General features: G+C 41.3%; 1 protein-coding gene across 2 annotated transcripts in view; it reads right to left on the reverse strand.

The window, feature by feature from the left end:
- odad2 (outer dynein arm docking complex subunit 2) overlaps window positions 1-22,401 on the reverse strand; it is a 384,917-nt gene that overhangs the window by 362,268 nt on the left and 248 nt on the right. The window contains exons 1-3 of one of the 2 annotated variants that reach the window (XM_043690489.2): window positions 22,252-22,401; window positions 21,798-22,033; window positions 20,760-20,920 (exon numbers count right to left, since the gene is read on the reverse strand). In XM_043690489.2, coding sequence (XP_043546424.2) covers window positions 20,760-20,920; window positions 21,798-22,021 — 385 coding nt within the window. In that variant the 5' untranslated portion in view covers window positions 22,022-22,033; window positions 22,252-22,401. The remainder of the gene's footprint in view (window positions 1-20,759; window positions 20,921-21,797; window positions 22,034-22,251) is intronic. The other variant, XM_043690488.2, reaches the window with a different exon arrangement.

The raw sequence follows: 22,401 nt of genomic DNA on the forward strand, positions 1-22,401 counted from the left end.
TGAAAAAATTTCCCCTTAAGTCTCTTTTATATCTTTCCCATCTCACCCTAAACCTATGTCCTTTAGTTCTGGATTCCCTGACCCCAGGGAAAAGACTTTGTCTATTTATCCTATCCATGCCCCTCATAATTTTGTAAAACTCTGTAAGGTCACCCCTCAGCCTTCAATGCTCCAAGGAAAACAGCCCCAGCTTGTCAACTTCTCCTTCTAGCTCCAATCCTCCAACCCTGGCAACATCCTTGTAAATCTTTTCCGAACCCTTTCAAGTTTCACAACATGTTTCCGATAGGAAGGACACCAGAATTGTACACAATATTCCAACAGTGGCCTAATCAATGTCCAATACAGCCACAACATAACCTCCCAACTCCTGTACTCAATACTCTGACCAATAAAGTATACCAAACACCTTCTTCACTATCCTATCTACCTGCAACTACACTTTCAAGGAGCTATGAACCTGCACTCCAAGGTCTTTTTGTTCAGCAACACTCCCTAGGACCTTACCATTAAATGTATAAGTCCTGCTAAGATTTGCTTTCCCAAAATGCAGCACCTTGCATTTATCTGAATTAAACTCCATCTGCCACTTCTCAGTCCATTGGCCCTGCTGGTCAAGATCCTGTTGTAATCTGAGGTAACCCTCTTCGCTGTCCACTACACCTCCAATTTTGGTGTCATCTGCAAACTTACTAACTGTACCTCTTATGCTCACATTCAAATCATTTATGTAAATGACAAAAAGTAGAGGACCCAGCACCGATCCTTATGGCACTCCACTGGTCACAGGCCTCCAGTCTGAAAAACAACCCTCCACCAACACCCTGAGTCTTCTACCTTTGAGCCTGTTCTGTATCCAAATGGCTAGTTCTCCCTGTATTCCATGAGACCTAACCTTGCTAATCAGTTTCCCATGGGGTACCTTGTCAAACGTCTTACTGAAGTCCATATAGATCACATCTACTGCTCTGCCCTCAATCTTCTTTGTTACTTCTTCAAAAAACTCAATCAAGTTTATGAAACATGATTTCCCATGCACAAAGCCATGTTGACTATCCCTAACCAGTCCTTGCCTTTCCAAAGAGTAGGTCAAGTTTTGCACCTTCTCTAGTAGGTACATCCACATACTGAATCTGAAAATTGTCTTGTACACACTTAACAAGTCCCTCTCCATCTAAACCTTTAACACTATGGCAGTCCCAGTCAATGTTTGGAAAGTTAAAATCCCCTACCATAACTACCCTATTATTCTTACAGTTCTAAAGGCTTCCAATTTTCCAGGCGTCCCTTTACCTGCGACCATCTGCACCCAAACAGCTTTTGAAAGGTTTTGCCTAATACCATCAAAATTAGCCTTCCTCCAATTTAGAACTTCAACTTTTAGATCTGGTCTATCCTTTTCCATTACCATTTTAAAACTAATAGAATTATGGTCACTGGCCCCAAAGTGCTCCCACACTGATACCCCAGTCACCTGCCCTGCCTTATTTCCCAAGAGTAGGTCACGTTTTGCAACTTCTCTAGTAGGTACATCCACATACTGAATCTGAAAATTGTTTTGTACACACTTAACAAATTCCTCTCCATCTAAACCCTTAATACTATGGCAGTCCCAGTCTATGTTTGGAAAGTTAACATCCGCTACCATAACCATCCTATTATTCTTACATTTAACAGATTTCCTTACAAATTTGTTTCTCAATTTCCCTCAGACTATTAGGGGGTCTATAATACAATCCCAGTAAGGTGATCATCCCTTTCTTATTTCTCAGTTCAACCCAAATAACTTCCCTGGATGCATTTCCAGGAATATCCTTCCTCAGCAGAGCTGTAATGCTATCACTTATCAAAAACGCACTCCCCCTCCTCTCTTGCCTCCTTTTCTGTCCTTCATGTATCTTTTGTTTCATGGAACATTAAACTGCCAGTCATGTCCATCCCTGAGCAACGTTTCTGTAATTGCTATGATATCTCAGTACCATGATCCTAACCATGCCCTGAGTTCATCTGGCTTCCCTGTGAGGCCTCTTGCATTGAAATAAATGCAGTCTAATTTATCAGTCCTACCTTGTTCTCTGCTTTGTCCCTGCCTGCCCTGACTGTTTGACTCACTTCTGTTCTCAACTGTACCAGTCTCAGATTGATCTCTTTCCTCAGTATCTCCCTGACTGCCACCCCGCTCCTGAGCAGCTCTAGCAAATCTCCCTGCCAGCATATTAGTCCCCTTCCAATTCAGGTGCAATCCGTCCTTTTTGTGCAGGTCACTTCTACCCTAGAAGACATTCCAATGATCCAAAAATGTGAATCCTTCTCCCAAACATCAATTTCTCAACCATGTATTCAGCTGCTCTATCCTCATATTCCTACTCCTCCCAAGTCTCCATCTCCTCCCATGCCTTCCTAGGACTATCCCACATCCTCACTCCCCACTGAATCCCATTTCAACATCATACTTCTTCTCTGTGCATTTGCAATGCAGCCTTTGTTTTCTGTCACCATTACATAATGACATTGCAGGTCTGGAAATTATGCGCATGCACATCACCAGATGAGCATACATGTACCGTTATCTGTAGTTGCACTTGTCAGCAGACATTCCCATTCTTGACTAATGATTCTACCAGGTCTGGATGGCAGTTTCCTTCCCTATAAAAAGGATAGCATGAATTTGATTTTTTTTTGCAACAATTGATTCTAGGAAGAGCTGTTATGACATATTTTCAATTTTACTCTACCCAATTTCTGTTGGTACTCAGAAGTAAGCCAGGGAAGTGATAGTTTTATTACAGGAGTCTGTTCCTTAAGCCAAGTTCTTCAAATATTAAAGTAAACAAGAAGTGCTAGAAATCCTCAGAGCAAGCATCTGTGGAAACAAACAACATGAATGTTTCAGGTCTCTGACTTCTCATCAAAAATGCAAAATGTTGCAGGCATTAAACAAGCAGGCAAGAAGAGTGGGAGAAAAGGGACAGAAATGAATTCAAAATGAGAGGTTGGAAGGCAGGAGTGATTTCACCATCAAAATGGTGCAAATTTAATAGGTTAAAAAACACAGCATGATGGTTCTCCTCCACACTGGGGAGGCCTACACCCAACTAGGTGACTGCTTTGCAGAACATCTTTGTTCAGTCTAAAAGTATGATATTGAGCTTTCTGCGATGAATAATTTCAATTCTCTACTTTGCTTGCAATCTGACCTTTCCTGTCCTTGGCCTGCTGCGATGTTCCAATAAAACTCTTTCAGTCTTCCAACCTAACATTTCACAGCTTTCTACATTCAGCGTTGGGTTTGACAGTTTTAGATCATAACCTCTGCCCTTATTTGTTATTTTGTGTGTTTAATTTTCTTATTTCTTCCTTAATTCCTCCCAGCTTTGTATTTGGATGCCTAATATTGTGGAGGATGGCATACCGCAGGTGGTCAATCCAGGTGTTCCCCAACAGGAAACCCTGGATGAATCAGGACATGCAGAACCTGCTAAAAACCAGGCATGAGGCCTTCAGATCAGGAGATCCATTCTAATATAAGGAATCCAAGTAGGATTTTCACAGAGCCATTAAGACAGCCAAGGACCAATACCGATCCAAACTAGAGGATGTAACTCTAAAGATGGACGAGGGAGATCCAGTAGATGCAGTATACCTGGACTTTCAGAAAGCTTTTGATAAAGTCCCACACAGGAGGTTAGTGAGCAAAATTAGGGCGCATGGTATTGGGGGCAAAGTACTAACTTGGATTGAAAGTTGGTTGGCTGACAGGAAACAAAGAGTAGTGATAAACGGCTCCATTTCGGAATGGCAGGCAGTGACCAGTGGGGCATCGCAGGGATCAGTGCTGGGACCGCAGCTTTTTACAATATATATTAATGATATAGAAGATGGTATTAGTAATAACATTAGCAAATTTGCTGATGATACTAAGCTGGGTGGCAGGGTGAAATGTGAGGAGGATGTTAGGAGATTACAGGGTGACCTGGACAGGTTAGGTGAGTGGTCAGATGCATGGCAGATGCAGTTTAATGTGGATAAATGTATGGTTATCCACTTTGGTGGCAAGAACAGGAAGGCAGATTACTACCTAAATGGAATCAAGTTAGGTAAAGGGGCAGTACAGAGAGATCTGGGTGTTCTTGTACACCAGTCAATGAAGGTAAGCATGCAGGTACAGCAGGTAGTGGTGAAGAAGGCTAATAGCATGCTGGTCTTCATAACAAGAGGGATTGAGTATAGAAGCAAAGAGGTTCTTCTGCAGCTGTACAGGGCCCTGGTGAGACTGCACCTGGAGTACTGTGTGCAGTTCTGGTCTCCAAATGTGAGGAAAGACATTCTGGCTATTGAGGGAGTGCAGCATAGGTTCACGAGGTCAATTCCTGGAATGGCGGGACTACCTTACGCTGAAAGACTGGAGCGACTAGGCTTGTATACCCTTGAGTTTAAAAGACTGAGAGGGGATCTGATTGAGACATAAGATTATTAAAGGATTGGACACTCTGGAGGCAGGAAACATGTTTCCGCTGATGGGTGAGTGCCGAACCAGAGGACACAGCTTAAAAATACTGGATAGACCATTTAGGACAGAGATGAGGAGAAACTTCTTCACCCAGAGAGTGGTGGCTGTGTGGAATGCTCTGCCCCAGAGAGCAGTGGAGGCCCAGTCTCTGGATTCATTTAAGAAAGAGTTGGATAGCGCTCTCAAGGATAGTGGAATCAAGGGTTATGGAGATAAGGCAGGAACAGGATACTGATTAAGGATGATCAGCCATGATCATATTGAATGGTGGTGCAGGCTCAAAGGGCAGAATGGCCTACTCCTGCACCTATTGTCTAGAGACCCAGACAGACATCCGGCGACTATGGCAAGGACTGAATGACATCACATGTTCTAAAAAGAGACAGTGCAAGATAGCAGACGATGACATATCCCTCCCAGATTGTCTCATTGTCGTCTATGCTCGCTTTGAGCATTCGGCAGAGAGATAACACTATTCCGACAAGTCCTGACGAACCTATCCCAACAGTCACTGCATCACAGGTCAGATCAGTTTTCCTTCGTGTGAATCCAAGTAAGGCTATGGGACCAGATGGAGTACCAGGTCGTGCACTCAGAGCATGCGCAGATCAACTGGCAGAGGTCTTCTTGGAAATCTTCAACCTGTCCCTGCAGCAGGTCAAAGGCTCATGCAGCATGTCTCAATGACTACCACCCAGTGGCCCTAACTTTGGTGGTCATGAAGTGCTTTGAAAGGCTGGTCATGGCATTAATCAACTCCAGCCTCCCCACTACTCTTGACCCACTCCAATTTGCCTATTGGACCAACAGATCCACGTCAGATGCCATATCACTAGCCTTTTACTCCTCTCTAGAATGTTTTGACACCAAAAACAGCTACATAAGAATGCTACTCATTGAAGGCTGAACTGTAGTCAATGCTATTATCCCCTCGAGACTGATTACTAAACTTGGTGATCTCGGACTAAGCCCTATTCTCTGCAACTGGATCCTCTGTGCCTGTGGGTCAGGAAACTATCAGTGAAGATTGGGGACAATATTTCATCCTCACTAACACTCAACACTGGAGCCCCCCAGGGGTCTGTACTCAGCCCCCTACTGTACTCACTGTATACCCATGACTGCATTGCCAAATACCAGACTAATGCCATTTACAAGTTCGGTGATGACACTGTGATAGTCGGTCGAATCTCGGATGGCGACGAAACAGACTGTAGACAGGAGGTGGAAGACCTGGAAAAATGGTGCACTGAGAACAACCTAGCTCTAAATGCCAGCAAAACCAAGGAACTCATTATTGACTTTCAGCAGGATGTTACTCATGCCCCCCTACACATCAACAGCACAGAGGCGAACGAGTGGAGAGTGTCAAGCTCCTGGGAGTGGTCATCCACAGCAAGCTTTGTTAGACTCTTCATGTGGTCGCGCTGGTTACAAAAGGCCCAAAGTCTCTTCTTCCTCAGGCAGCTGAGGAAATTTGGCATGACAGCAAATACCCTTGACAACTTTTATAGGTGCGCCATCGAGAGCATTCTGCCTGGGTGTATCACTACCTGGTATGGCAACTATACCATTCAAGATCGGAGATGGTTACAGAGTGTGGTGAACTTGCCCCGGACAATCACAAAGGCCAACCTCCCATCTATAGAATCCATCTACCAGGCCTGCTGACAAGGAAAGGCCGCCAGCATTCTTAAAGATCCATCCCACCCTGGCAATGTTTTTCTACAACCACTATCATTGGGGAGAAGGTACAGAAGCCTGAACACATGCAACAGCCAGTTTTGCAACAGTTACTGTTGTTAGAATACTGAATGGACTCAAACTCTTAACATTTGTCTATACCTGTGTTTTTGTTTTTGCCACTGTTTACCTATTATTTACTAACTATGCTCGCAAGACAAAGGTTTTCACTGTGCCTCGGTACACATGGCAATAAATTCAATTCAAATTCAACTCAATACACAACTCATTTAGATGCACATTTTCTTTCTTGCCCAATTACCAGTTACTTTGACTTTGTATAATAAAAACTTGTAAGTTAATACATCTTCCACCTTATCACAGACATCCTCCTTATCTTCTCTGAACCACAACCAACCATTTCATTAGTAAAAATACACTATCTTTTATGTACGATATGTTCATAAGGCCATCAGAGATGCCAAAAGGCAATACCAAACTCAACTTGAGATCTCGACAAACCACACAGACACCCATCATTTGTGTCAAGGCTTACAGGACATAATGGGCTACAAAGCGAAGTCAAACAGAATCAAAGGCAACACTCCATCCCTATCAGATGAGCTCACTTTGAATAGAAGGTCAGTGAAATACACAGTCAACTGTCCCAACAGGCTCGGATGCACCTATACCTATGGTCACTGTTGCAGACATTAAATAAGCCTTCTTGAGAGTGAGCCCACAGAAAGAAACTGGCCAGGCTGGAGTCACTGGCCTTGTACTCAGATCCTGTGTGGGCCAGCTAGCAGCATTATTCACTGACATCTTTGACATCCCCTGACTTCAATCTGACATCACCACCTACTTCAAGAAGACCATCATCCTCGTGCCAAAGAAAAATCATGCATTGTGCCTCAATGATTACTGCCCGATGGCTCTGATCTCCATAATTATGAAATGCTTCGAGAAGTTAGTCATGGCTAACATCAATTTCAGTCTACCAAGCTGCTTTAATCCTTTACAATTCACCTACCAGTGCAACAGATCAAGAGCAGACACCATCTCCCTGGTCCTACACTCATCCTTGGAACACAAGAAGGATACCTACATCAGGCACCTATTATTGACCACAGCTCTGCCTTCAATACCATGATCGTAAACAAACTCATGTGCAAAGTCCAAGTCCAAAGTCTTGGCATCCCCCTTTGTAACTGAACTTCCTGATCCATAGACCACAGTCAGTAAGGATAGGTGACAATCCTCCACAATAATTCTCAACACCGACACCCCGTAAGGCTGCATACTCAGCGCCCCACTGTACTCCTTTTATACTCAACTGTGTGGACAAATTTCAACCCCAACTCCATTTACAAGTTTGCTGACAACACCACCGTTGTAGGTTGGATCTCAAACAACAACAAGACAGAGTACAGGAAAGAGATTGAGTGCTTAGCAGCATAGTGTAAAGATAACAATCTATTCGGAGATGTCAGCAAAACGAAGGAGCTGGTCATTGACTTCAGGAAGCAGAGTGTAGGGCATGCACCCATCTGCATCAATGCTGCCAAGGTGGAGATGGTCCAGAGTGTCACGTTCCTTGGGAATAACAATCACCAATCTGTCCTGGTCCAAACATGTCGATGCGACAGTCAAAAAAGCACAACATCTCTACTTCCTCAGGAGGCTAAGGAAATTCGGCATGCCCACAAAGACTCTTACGAACTTTTATACATGCATCACATAAAGCATCCCATCTGGATGCATCACAGCCTGGCATGGCAACTGCTTTTCCCAAGACTGCAAGAATCGACAGAGTCATGAACACAGTCCAGTCCATCATGCAGAACAGCCTTCCAGCCAATGACTCCATCTATATTTCCAGCTGTATCGGGATTAAAGCAGCTTGGTAGGCTCCCACTCCAGTTATACTCTCTTTCACCCTCTTCCATTAGACAGAAGATATAAAAGTTTGAATACACATACAAACAGTTTCAAGAACAACTTCTTCCCCACTGTCATCAAACTTTTGAACGGACCTCTCAAAAGTTAATGTTGATCTCTCTCTCTCTCTGCACCTTCTCTGTGGCTGGAGCACTGATTTCTGTATTCCATTCTGCTATCTGATGCACTTTGTATGGTACAATCTACCCTGTACAGCACGAAAAACAACACTTATCATTGTATCTCAGTACATGTGACAACAATAAATCAAAAAGATTTTGATCTTTTCTCAGTTCTGAAATGTTAAATCTGTTCCTTTTTCTACAGAGGCTTTCAGACCTGCTGTGCATTTTCAGTAATTTCTATGAGTATAGAAAAGTTATAAAATGAAAAAATAGCTAACGGCATCTGTTTTTCTTCTCCTTTCTTTAAACATCAGATGTGCTTGATATCCAGCAGTCATAAGAGGTATGTGCATCAACATAAGCATATGAATTAATTTGTTACTAAAGGGTTAGCTTCTATTGGAAAATGAGGTAAAAACAATGACTACAGATGCTGGAAACCAGATTCTGGATTAGTGGTGCTGGAAGAGCACAGCAGTTCAGGCAGCATCCAAGGAGCTTCGAAATCGACATTTCGGGCAAAAGCCCTTCATCAGGAATAAAGGCAGTGAGCCTGAAGCGTGCAGAGATAAGCTAGAGGAGGGTGGGGGTGGGGAGAAAGTAGCATAGAGTACAATGGAGGGGATGAGGGGGAGGGGATGAAGGTGATAGGTCAGGGAGGAGAGGATGGAGTGGATAGGTGGAAAAGGAGATAGGCAGGTAGGATAAGTCCGGACAAGTCATGGGGACAGTGCTGAGCTGGAAGGTTAGAACTAGGGTGAGGTGGTGGAAGGGGAAATGAGGAAACTGTTGAAGTCCACATTGATGCCCTGGGGTTGAAGTGTTCCGAGGCGGAAGATGAGACGTTCTTCCTCCAGGCGTCTGGTGATGACGGAACGGCAGTGAAGGAGGCCCAGGACCTCCATGTCCTCGGCAGAGTGGGAGGGGGAGTTGAAATGTTGGGCCATGGGGCGGTGTGGTTGATTGGTGCGGGTGTCCCGGAGATGTTCCCTAAAGCGCTCTGCTAGGTGGCGCCCAATCTCCCCAATGTATGTTTCCTATTGGAAAACATCATGCTTTGCTTGGGGACATTGTAATTAAGATCAACACTGCACTGAAAAACAGTTTGCTTTGTTGCCTTTGCCAGATGTTTTTGGCAGAGCTCATGAAAGACTGGTTGGCTGGTAAGATGAACATTCCTTCAGGAGGTAGGATTGGAGAATACTCAAAAAAAAAAATCTGTCTGAAGGAAAAATTGAAGTCTGATGATCAAACTCTAGGATATATCAATTACTTATGGCACAAATATTCACAAACAGAAAATTTCCTTCAGTCATTACAGGCTAATGTTGTTGATAATAAACACAGAACCCATGTACATCCAAAGTCAGTGCATGTTAATTTAGCAAAAGCATTATTTTGAATTTAAAATGAATTGGTTTGCTAAGTAATCCAGAAAAAAGACTCATATGGACACATTCATACATCAATATAGAATAATTTTCAAACTTAATTGTTACCAGTATGGTAAACAGAATTTTCTATTTATTATTAGTTGCAATAATTGGAAGTAAGGTGTGTACAATATTCAAAAAGATGTTTCACAGGAGCATTATTAAGTCAGAGTTGAAACAAATGTACAACAGATGACTGACATCTTGGTCAAAGGTTTCAGGAGTTATCTTAAAGTAAGAGAAAGGTCGAGAAGTGAAAGCAGAAATTCCAAATCTTCTGAACTCGGCAGCTGAGCGTACAGATGCAAACAGTAAAACAATGAAAAGCATGAATGATCGGGGGCCATAATATCAAATTTATGCAGCCAGTTCAATTCACTCAACATGATATCAGGAAATGATTCTAAGCTCTGGATACTGCAAAGGCTACTGGCCCTGACAGCATTCTGGCAATATTACTGAAGATTTGTGCTCCAGAACTTGTCGCTTGTTGGCATCTACCCAACAAGATGGAAGAATGTCCACATATGTCCTGCATGCAAAGAGTAGGACAAATCCAACCCAGCCAATTACTGCCCCATCAGTCTATTCTCAATCATCAGTAAAGTGATGATAGCACTATTAATGACACCTAACAGTAGCACCTGCTCAGCAATAACCTGCTCAGTGATGCCCAGTTTGGGTTCCACAGGGTCACACAGCTCTTGACACCATTAGGAGACTTGGTTTAAACATGGATAAAAGAGCTGAATTCCAGAAGTGAGGCGAGAGTAACAGCTCTTGACATCAAGGATACATTCAATCACATTTGTCATCAAGAACTCCTAGCAAAAGTGGAATCAATGGTTATCAGGTGGCAAACTCTCCACTGGTGGGAGTCCTATTCTGCATATAGGAAGATGGTTATGATTGTTGGAGGTCAGTCATCTCAGCTCCAGGATGTCACTGGAGGAATTCCTCAGAGTAATGGCCCAGGCCCAAACATTTTCAGCTGCTTCATCAATGGCTTTCCCTCCATCACAAGGTCAGAAGTGGGGTGTTAGCCAATGATTGCATAATGTTCAGCATCATTCACAACTCTTCAGATACTGAAGCAGTCCATGTTCAATGCAATAAGATTTGGACAGTATCCACACCTGGGCTGACCAATGTCAAATAGCACTTGCAACACACAAATGCCAGGCAATGACCATCTCCAAGAAGAGACAATCTAACCACTGTCCCATGACATTCAATGGTGTTAACATCACTGAAACCCTCACTATCAACATCCTTATGGTTACTATTGACAAGAGACTCAACTGAACTCGTTATATAACACAGTGGCTACAAGAGGAGGTCAGAGGCTAGGAATACTGCAGCAAGGAACTCATTTCCTGACTCCCCTAAGCCTGTACATCATCTACAAAGCACAAGTTAGGAGCGTGATGGAATACTCCCCACTTGCATGGATGGGTGTAGTTCCAACAACACTCAAGAAGCTGGACATCATCCAGAACAAAGCAGTCGTCTTGATTGGCACCACATCCACAAGCATCCACTCACATTAAATAACAGCAATATGTACTATCTAAAAGAGCAACTGCAGAAATTCACCAAATAACCTTTGACAGCACCTTCCAAACCCACAATCACTTCCTTGGTAAAAGGACAAGGGCAGCAGATCCATTGGAGCACTATCACCTGCAAGTTTCCCTCTCAGCCACTCACAATTGTGACTTGGAAATATATCACTGTTTATTCATTATTGCTGGGTCAAAATCCTGGATTTCTCTTCCTAAGGGTGTTGTGAGTTAACCTAAAGCATGTAGACAGGAGCACTATAAGATGGCAATTCACCACTAACTTCTCATGGGGAACTGCAGACAGGCAACAAATGCTGGACAGCCAGTGAGGCCCAAATCCCACGAGTGAATGAAAACAAATTGTATCGACTGGGTTAAAGCATTCAGTGAAACAGATATAAACAATGTATAACAGAAACTATTCTCAACCTAGAATGAGCAATTTCAGCTTTTGGACTTCAACATATTACAGCTAACAACTAAATTTCTGAAGTTAAATTGCTGAAGTTGCAACCATCACGACATGCTTTTCTTTTAAATTTTTTAAAATTTAACCTATTTTTCTAAAGGTAAAGATGTTGTTGCACACCTCTGGAACAGATAGTACTTGAACCTGGGCTCCTGGTCCCATGGTGTGCCTTTCTTTTTTTTAAACCTATTGTTTTCCTAATTAACCCATTCAGAAATATTATTACACACTTCTGGAGCAGGTAGGACTTGAACCTGGGCCACCTGGTCCAGGGGTAGGGATACGAGCACTGCATCTCAGCCCCTCCTTGTTCAGGGGGCTTTTTTTTTATTAACCCATTTTTCTAATTAACATGTTCAAAGACAGATAGCAGAAGTTTCTATAAATATATAAAACAAAAAAAAACAGCGGCGAAAGTAAACATTGGTCCTTTAGAGGATAAGAAAAGGGGATTAAGTAATGGGATATGAGGAAATGGCCGGGCTATTGAATAGGTATTTTGTGTCAGTCTTCAGTGAAGGACACAAATAACATGCCACTAATTGACAAAGGGACGAAGGTAGCTGAGGATCTGGAAACAATCATTATCACAAAAGAGGTAGTGTTGGGCAAAACTAATGGAGCTAAGGGTAGACAAGTCTCCTGGCCCTGATGGAATGCATCCCAGGGTGCTAAAAGAGTGGGGAAAGTACTGGAGTCTATCATCAAGGAAGAAATAGCAAGGCATCTAGATAGAAATTGTCCCACTGAGCAGACACAGCATGGGTTCATGAAGGATAGGTCATGATTAACTAATCTTTTGGAATTCTATGAAGACATTACCAACAGGGTGGACAACAGGGACCCAGTAGATGTGATGAATCTAGATTTCCAAAAGGCATTCGACAAGGTGCCATGCAAAAGGTTACTGCATAAGATAAAGATGAAGGCATTACAGGCAATGTATCATTTTCGATATAGGATTCGTTAACCAAAAGGAAGCAAAGATTGGGAATAAGTGAGTGCTATTCTGGTTGGCAATCAGTAACTAGTGGTGTGCCCGGAGGTTAGCGTTGGGACCGCAATCACTCACAATTTACAGAGCGGTGTCAAAGTTGCCACTAAGATGAATGGTAGAGCAAAGTGTGTAGGGGACAGTGAAAATGCTTGAATGGTAAGAAATTGCAGCACACTGCATGAATCCCAGAAGGTTGTTCTCTAGGTGCAATTAAGAAGGCAAATGAAATTTTGTCCTTTATTGCAAAGGTGATTGAGTTTGAAAGCAGAGAGGATATGTTGCAGCTGTATAGGGTTCTTGTGAGGCCACATGTAGTTTTGATCTCCTTACTTGAGAAAGGATGTACTGGCACTAAGGGTTCTGGTGAGAGGGTGGGTAAGTGAAGCTGAGGCCACAAAAACATCAGCCATGATCTTATTGAATAGCAGAGCAGGCTGAAAGGGCCAGATGGTCTATTCCTAGTTCTTATGTTATTACAACATCTGGAGCAGGTGGGACTTGAACCTGGGCCTCACTGTCCCATGGCATGGTTTTCTTTATCTTTTTGTTTTACAAGAGAGACCCATAAATTTGTTAATTTTTAAAATTTAACCTATTTTTCAGAGAACTTATTACACACCCCTGGAGCAGGTCTGACTTGAAATCAGTCCGGGACACTACCAATGCACCTCAAGATGGTCACGTGGACTTGTTTTTTTATTATTTTTATTTAACCTCTTCTTCTAATTAACCTGTCCAGAGATGTTATTACACAGCTCTGGTGCAGGCGCAACTTGAACCCGGGCTTCCTAGTCCCACAGCATGTTTTTCAAAGATACCAAGACACTGTTACCTGGAAACAGACGTCCACAGATTGACAATTAACAAAGCTCATTGGCTATTTGAATGGATAAACAGTAAAGCTGGAAAAAGCACAGCAGGTCAAGCAGCATCAGAGAAGAAGGGAAGTCGACGTTTCAGGTCGGAACCCACCTTCAGGACTGGGGAGGGGAATGGGGGCTGCTAAATAAATAGAGGAAGTGGGGTGGGAGTCAGGGAAAGGTGGTTGGGATGATATCTGGACAACATCAGCAAGTGACAAATTGCATAAGAGTCAAAAAATAACTAAACGAACAAAGCCAATAGAAAACTTAATGAGCAGCCATAGTGTGTTTACAATGAGAAAAGGCATTTGAGCCAGTACAACAATTAGTATTTATTTATACGTTCATGGTAGAAATTGTCTCAAAATTAGTTCACAGAATCACAAATTAAAATTGGATCTCACACCAAAGACGTATTAGAATGGGTAACCAAACCTTTGACAGTGGAAGGGTACTAGTTGGGAATGACACTCTCATTTGCCTTTCCTCACCCTCAACAACTTCTCAACAATCCTCCCACTTGCTCCAAACGAAAGGGGTAGCCACGGGCATCCTTATGGGCCCCAGCTATGCCTGCATCTTCATCAGGTACATTTTCTGCAGCTACACCAGCATCATTCTCCATCTTTTCGTATGACCGTATCGACGTTACCTTGTGTTCCTACGAGGAGGTTGAACAGTTCTTCCACCCTGACCTTAAACTCACCTGGAATATCTCGGACACCTCCCTCCCCTTCCTGGACCTCTCCATCTCCAATCTCTGGTGACCGACTAAACATGGACATTTACTAAAAACCCACTGACTCCCACAGCTACCTGGACGACACCTCTTCCCATCCCACGTCCTGTAAAAATGCCATCCTTTATTCCCAATTCCTCCACCACCACTGCATCTGCTCCCCAGGAGGACCAATTCCACACAGAATATCCCAGATGACCTCTTTCTTCAAATACCACAATTTCCGCTCCTACATGGTTGACAATGCCCCCCAGCGGATCTCCCACACTTCTTGCTCCTCTTCCCTTGAATCCCACCCCTCCAATCACAACAGGGAGAGAATCCCCAGTCCTCACCTTCCACCCCACCAACCTCCACATACATCGCATCATCCTCCATCACTTCTGCCAACTGTAAACAGACCCCACCACTAGAGATATTTTTCCCTCCCCACCCTTTTTCTGGAGACCATTCCTTTTGCGACTCCCTTGTCAGATCCATGCTTTGGAGGATTTAAACACAAAGATATGAATTTTAAAACTGAGGTGCACAAAGAAAATGTAGACAAGGGTTCCTGATACAGCTTTGCTACCTTTAGCAAAGAATTGGAAGATCTGAATGTTTAGAAAGGCCAATAATGGCGGACTGGGCAAAAGAGGATTGGACAATTGAATCTTGAGATGGCAAAGCCAGGGGTGAGGGTTTCAACAGTGAACAAGTTTTTGGATAGGTGCAAGGAGTTAGTTAATGTTGGACATTCATCATTGTTATGAATAAGAGGATAATGGGTCAGTGGCTCAACTCAGAATCAAATAGGACACAGAGATTCTGTTTGAGACACTGAAAGGGGATGGAATCAGCAGCAAAGTTCAGAATTTGTGGAACAAACTCAGGAAAACAGTAGACATATATGTATTGTGGGAAGCGGTGGTGTAATGCAAATGTCATTGGACTAGTATTCCAAAGCCTTTAGTTAAAGCTAATGTACTGGGGCATGAGTTTGAATTCCACAATAGTGAATGATGAAAGTTAAATTCAATAATATTTAGAATTAAATGTCAGTTGTCATTAAAACAAACCCTTCTGCCTCATTAATGTCCATTTGGAAATTAAAACCTGTCATCCTTACATCTGAACTACGTGTAACTCTAGATCCATGATATATGTGGTTGACTTTCAACCGCCATTTGGCTCTCTGGGCCATTTCAATCAGTTCAATTGCAAATAAGGATGGGTGACAAAAATGCCAACTTTGCCAAAGACATCCAGATTCCATGCAAGAATAAAGAAATATGACATGAAGAAGAGCATTCTCCGGTGCTTTATTTTTCTATATGTGTTCATTTTAGTCTCAATATCGGTACTTGCTTGTAATGTATGGCCCATCTTCCTGTCTTAAAATTGTGAACTTGGAACATCCAAGATCCTTAATTTAGCAATACTGAAACTGAAATATGCTCCTCTGTTCTCATTAGCTTTTTGCTTTGACTCCATTAACTTCATAGGCTGCCAGATTAAATCATAGTTGAAGGATTAAAACCTTTACATTGTTTAATACCTAGCAGAATTCCTAACACATCTATTCCATTGTGAACACCTCATTTCCAACATCTTTAATTTGTATTTACATAGAGTATTTCATGCAATTAAACATTCCAACTTGCTTCATTTAGGCATACAAACAAAATGTGGTGTCATGACACAAAAGGAGATATAATGTCAGCTGACCAAAAACTTGGCTTTAGGAGGAGGGCAAAGTGGTTTAGGGAGGGAACTTCAGAGTTTGGGACCTCGACCTTGAAGGTGGGGCCAATGATCAGCAACTAAAATCATGGAGGCTTAAAAGGCCAGAATTAGAGGAGAGCATATATCCAAGAGAATAGTCGCTCTGGAGGAGATTATAGATATTGGGTGAAACTATTCCATGAAGCAAGTGAATTTTAAAATTGAAGCTTTATTGAAGAAGAAGCTAGTAAGCATTAGCAAGTACAGAAGTGATGTGTGAATGGCACTTTGGTGGGTTAAAACTTGGGAAACAGAGTTTGCGATGACCTTAAGTTTACAGAAGGTAGTATGTTAAAGTCTATGCAGGGGTTCATTAAAATAATCATAATAACAGCTTTCTAGCAAATGACATAGATCAACATTCCACTCACATAAGAGCGGAGACAAAAACAAAGTTGGCAATATTACACCAGTGGAAATGGGAGGATTAGTGACAGTGAATACTTGGTTGAAAGCTCAATTTGGCACTAAATACAGTATTGAGGTTATAGGGAGAAGAGTTTAAGGTTTAGTTTGAAGGAATGGTTTTAGACTTCTCATTATTTACAGACAGAAGTTTTCTGTTCATCCAGCACTGAATGAATCCAGCACTCAGGCAACCAGAGTCGAGATTGTGGTGCTAGAAGAGCACAGCAGGTCAGGCAGCATCCAAGAAGCAGGAGAATTGACGTTTCAGGCATTAGCCCTTCAACAGGAATTGCCTGAAACATCGATTCTCCTGCTCCTCGAATGCTGCCTGAGTTGCTGTGCTTTTCCAGCACACACTCTCACTTTCTCCTAGTTGATATCAGACAATCACTCTGACAATTTAGGAACAATGGAGGGCTCAGCCAAGGTACTGATTAGGTAAAGCTGATTAGGTAAAGCTGAGTGTCATCAGTTATCAGTGTGAAAATTCACATGTTTTTGGAGAATGTTATTGAAGAGCTGCATGCATGTGAGAACTAGGAGGGGACCAAAAGTTTGTTACCTCTGGTGATCTCAAGGATCTAGTGGAATGAAAAGAGAAGCCGTTGAAAATGAAATTCAAGTATAATTAGACAGATAAGAATGCAACTTAACAAGTGCAATTCCACCCAGATGGTCAACAGTATAAAGCCAGTGGAAGTGGATGATGTAAATCAACTGAGCTGTTAGCAAAGTGAAAAGAATGAGGACAGATAATCTGTGCATTAAACAAACGATCATTTGTGACATCGATAGCAGCCACTTCAATATTGTGATAGGGACATAAACCTGATTAGAGGAATTCTAAATGTTTCTGGGAAGGATGAACCTGATTTTTAGGCAAATTCAATGATTTGAGAGAGGAAAGGGAGATTGTCATTAGGCTGCAAGCATTGTGGGATCAAAGCTCTTATCAGTTTTAAATCACCAGCTCTCTCCCTCTTTATGGCAAAAATCCAAATGCAGCTTAAAGTTCATCTCCAGGGCGGATTCCTCACTGATTTTCCACGCTACACCTTCCAAAAATTACATCCAAAACAGGTGTGTGATGGAATAATTCCTATTTTCCTAGATGAGCACAACTCCAACATCATGAAGAAGCTTGTCCAGTAAAAAGCAGCCTACTTGGCTAGCACTACATCTACAAACATTCACTCCCTCCAATATTGACAAACAGTAGCAGCAGTGTGTAACCATCTACAAGATGCACTACAGAAATTCACCAAGATTAAGTGAGGGTTGGTCCTCTTGTGAGTAAGAATGCAGAGTGTATAGGTAACAAGGAAATGACAAATGAAATGAGCAAATGTTTTCCATCAGTCTCCACAACAGAAAATACTTAAAATATTTAAGTGATAGATCCAAATCAGGAGGTAGAAAGGAAAAAGGAACAAAACCAAAATTGTAATCATGAGGGAAATGTTACTAAGCAAACTGGTGAAGCTGCAGGCCAGAAAGTTTCTGCGTCTGGATGACTTCATCCTAGGGTCTTAAGAGATTCCTGATGAGATAGTACATGTGTTAGTGTTAATTTTCCAAACTCTCTAGATTCTGGAAAGGTTGCAGTCACCTAAACAACAAACATAACCCCCTTTTCAGGAAGGGAGGGGACTGAAGACAGGAAGCAATAGGCCAATTAGCTGGTCATCTGTCATGACAAAGGTGTTAAAATTGATTATTAAAGAAATTATAGCTACACAATTTTTTGAAAATGCAAGATAATTGGGAAAAGTCAGCATGGTTTCAAGAAGAAGGAAAATAATTTTTAACCATTTTGGGCATTCTTTAGAGGAGTAATGCACACTGTCAATAAAAGAGAACAGACCTCTGTATTCGAATTTCCAAAAGATATTTGACAAGATACCACATCAGAGGTCATTGCAGAAATTAAAATGGTCATGGTAAGAGGGTAACATTAGCGTGAATAAAAGATTGACTGGCTAGCAGAAAACAATATGCATAAATGGATCTTAGTCTGACTGGCAGGTGTGATAGTCCTCCTATAGAGGACTGTCCTGGGTGTCGATCTTTTACAATTTACACCAATGACTTAGATGAGGCCTGGTAGCTAAGTTCACAAATGACAAAGATAGGGAGAGAAAGATGTTGTGAAGACCTAAGGAAGTTGCAGACAGAAATAGATAGGTTGACATGGCTAAAACTCTGGCAAATGGATTAGAGCCTGGAAAAATGTGAAGTTGTTAACTTTGGCTGAAAGAATAGAGTATTAATTAAATGGAGAACAACTGCAGAGAGATTTAGTCGTTTTCGTGCATATCTTTACAAGTTAATATGCAGGTGCAAAATGCAGGTGCAGGGGCGGCACAGTGGCTCAGTGGGATGGCATGTTGGCTCAGTGGTTAGCACTGCTACCTCACAGCACCAGGGATTCCAGCACTGGGCGACTGCCTGTGTGGAGTTTGCACAGTCTCCCAGTGTCTGCGTGGGTTTCCTCTGGGTGTTCTGGTTTCCTCCCACAGTCCAAAGATGTGCAGTTCAGGTGAACTGGCCACACTAGGTTGCCCATAATGTTCAGGGACGTGTAGGCTAGATGCATTAATCAAGAGTAATGTATAGTAATAGGGGAATGGGTGTGGGTAGGATACTCTTTGACGGGTCAGTGTGGATGTGTTGAGTCAAATAGCCTGTTTTCACACTATAGGAATTCTAATTCCCGAGTAAAAGGAGGTTAATTGAGATCTTATCCTTTAATACAGGAGGAATTAAGTATTAAAGAAGAAGGATAGTATGCTTCAGTTATACTGGACATTACTTTATGTGGAAAGATGTAGTTGCATTGGATGCAGTTTAGGGAAGGTTCACTAGATTGATTTCAGAAAGGAGGTTTTTGTCATATGAAGACAGATTGAAAAGTTTAGACCTATACTGTCTGCAATTTAGAAGAATGAGGGGAGATCAAATTGAGGTATTCAAGATGATTAAAGGTGTGGATAAAATTGACGTGGAGTGGATGCTTCCTCTTGTGGCCATTCTAGGTCTTAGCATAAGGGGTAGCAAATTTAAAACAGAATCGAGGAGAATCTACTTTTCCAAAGGATTATGAATCTGTGGAATTCGCTACCCTAAAGTGCAGTGGATGCTGAAACTGTGAGTAAATTTGAGGAGGAGTTAGGCAGATTTTTAAATTGGTAATGGGTTGAAGAGATATGAAGAGAAGACAGGAAAATGAAGGTGAGGAGCATATTAGCCATGATCCGAATGGCGGAGCAGAATTGATGGGCCAAATAGCCTGATCTTGCTTCTTTATCTTATGAACTTATGAATTTGTGATGCCACATTTTGAATATTGTGTGCAGTTTTGGAGGCAGTTCAGAGGAGGGGTACTGTTTTAAAATTAGCAGTTACTTTTTCAGGATGAGAGGCGAGGAGAACTTTTTTTTTCTCAGAAAGTTGAGAAACTTTGCAGAGCATGCTTGAAAAGCCGAATGGTATCCTTCTCCTCCTAATTCCTACGTTTGTATGTTTTGTAAATGCAAGGTCTTTATCTTTCTTCAACTATTTTCAATTGATATTATTCATTAACACAAATGAAGGTGCTTGTAGAGGTTTTGAAATGTAACTAAATAGAGAAATATAGAAAGATACAGCACAGAGGAGGAGATCTATCAGCCCATCATGTCTGTGATGATAAATTGAAACAGAAGTATCCAATTAGCTATTCCCCGTTAACCCGGAACTTGTCTGTCTGTTGTTATTTATTAGTATTTCTGATCGTCTTTTGGAAATTACTATTGAAAGGATGGTAGAAGAGATTCAAAAAGTGCATTCCAAATTATAACATGATCTTTTTCTCCCTCATCTTTTTTTGTTTAATAAAATCTTTCATGGCAATGGCAAGTATCTAATAATTGTGTGTCCTATTTTGCGGGCTATTAAACAAATTTGCTAAATTGTGGAAATCACTGTATTCCCACTTTGGCGGGAAGCACGGTTGCAATTATTACTTCGGTGCTGTTGAATGAGCCAAAATGCTACAGTTATAAGTCCATAAGATCTAGGAGCAGAAGTAGGCCATTCTAACCATTAAGACTTCATCATTCAATGAGATCATGGTTGATCTAATAATTCTCAACTTCACTTTCCTTTCTCATCTCCATAACCCTTGATTCCCTTCCTGATTATGTGGACATATATAATAGAATAAGTAAGGCAGAACATTTAATAACTCTTCTGTAACAATCAAGGTATTTAATAAAACTAACCTTCTAGACAAGCTTGTGTTTCTTTCAGTTTTTCTTTCTGAGCTATTTCTAGCAGCTTGGCTAGCTGGCTAAAAGTGGATACTTTGATGACACCAGTAGAATCATCCAAAATCAACAAGGGGTTTCCATCCACAGTTTCTTTTGATACAACAGTTCTTTTGCTGTGATGACAAAGAAAAGGAAATCAAATAAAATGAAAATTGTGTATTCTGTACCTTTCTTCATCCAACTCAATACAAGCGTGTAAAGAGTCACATTAATCAGAGGGAACTTACCACACCCACAATTTAATAGTTTGCGTGATCTGCAGCATAGATTTTAGATAATTACCATTTTTAAACTTTGACAGTTGATTCCATAACACCAGTGAAGAGTCATATTTTTATACATTAAAGGTCCACCATTTAGAGTTTAGAATATGTTAACCTTAATGACACATATATCTTTGACAGCTGGCTCAAAGGTTACAAATCAGACATCTGCTGGAAAACAATACCCATGTTTAAAAATTACAGTGATGTCAAAGAATTCTGGTCTCATTAAAACTCTAATATAATCACATTGAACTTTATCATACATTCTCTATGTTAATTTTGTCAATAATTTTAAAATTTTAACTACAATGCCATTTGCAATTAAGCAACATCAAAACAGTAAAAAAAAATGGAGATGGAAATAGTAAAGTGCATGAAAAATATAAAAGTTAAAATAGATTACAAAGACAGAAACAAACAAACCTTGTTGCTTAGTTTTTTGAAAGTGAACATTGAATTTCAGTACACAATAGAATGCTAGCTACGATAGCATATGAAAACTATAACCAGATATTCATGTTTCCTTCGCTGCAATGTGGTCCAATGTTAAAACCAAATCTGTTCAATACAGCCAATTTTTATAATGAACTCACCAACACTCAGCAAATACCAACTGCATACTTCTTATCGGAATTAGTAAGTTCCTCACAAAGTAGGTTAGCTTTAATACACAATTTTGTTGGTACAAAACAACATCACACTATCTCATTAATGTGGAACCAACCTGATTTGATAGTCTGCTCCAAATCCAGATATCTCCAAATTCGACTTCCATTCAAGAGGTTCCCGAAATACCAAAGCAGCTTCCTGTGGGTGCTTGGAACTAACATATTCCACAAATTTGATAATGCTGTTCAGTAGGGAGATGTTCAGAGGAGTAAATTCTAACTTGCCGACACCGATGCCAGCCGCCGTCCACTGAGCTGCTCGAGTTAACGCTACACCCATGGTGATGGGTAACTACAAGCAAATGAAAAAGGCATGGGCACAGTGAATAATTAAGCCAAAAGAGCTGCTAGAAATTCCTTTCTCAAAACGTTATTATTTGAACAGAATAAAACATAAATAAATAAACATCCAAGGAACAAAAGAATAAGACAGCTTAAACACTTGTCCTCTTCTTAATCTACAGTAAAAACGTCTGCTTGAAATAGGCAATGCAAAAAATGCTTACTTACATTTTACTTAATCTTCTACCATAGCAGTTTGATTTTTGTTTTTGTTTTTTAGTTCCAGGTAGAACCCACGGCGTTGAGCATACCTTCCATTCGCAAATTTCCCTTTTTTGACAACTAAATAAGTTTAGAAATGCTAACGACCTTCTTTAC

Source organism: Chiloscyllium plagiosum, unplaced genomic scaffold (genome assembly GCF_037043375.1).
Source record: "Chiloscyllium plagiosum isolate Xiang-an unplaced genomic scaffold, Cpla_swu_hap1 HiC_scaffold_5, whole genome shotgun sequence".
Lineage (NCBI taxonomy): Eukaryota > Metazoa > Chordata > Chondrichthyes > Orectolobiformes > Hemiscylliidae > Chiloscyllium > Chiloscyllium plagiosum.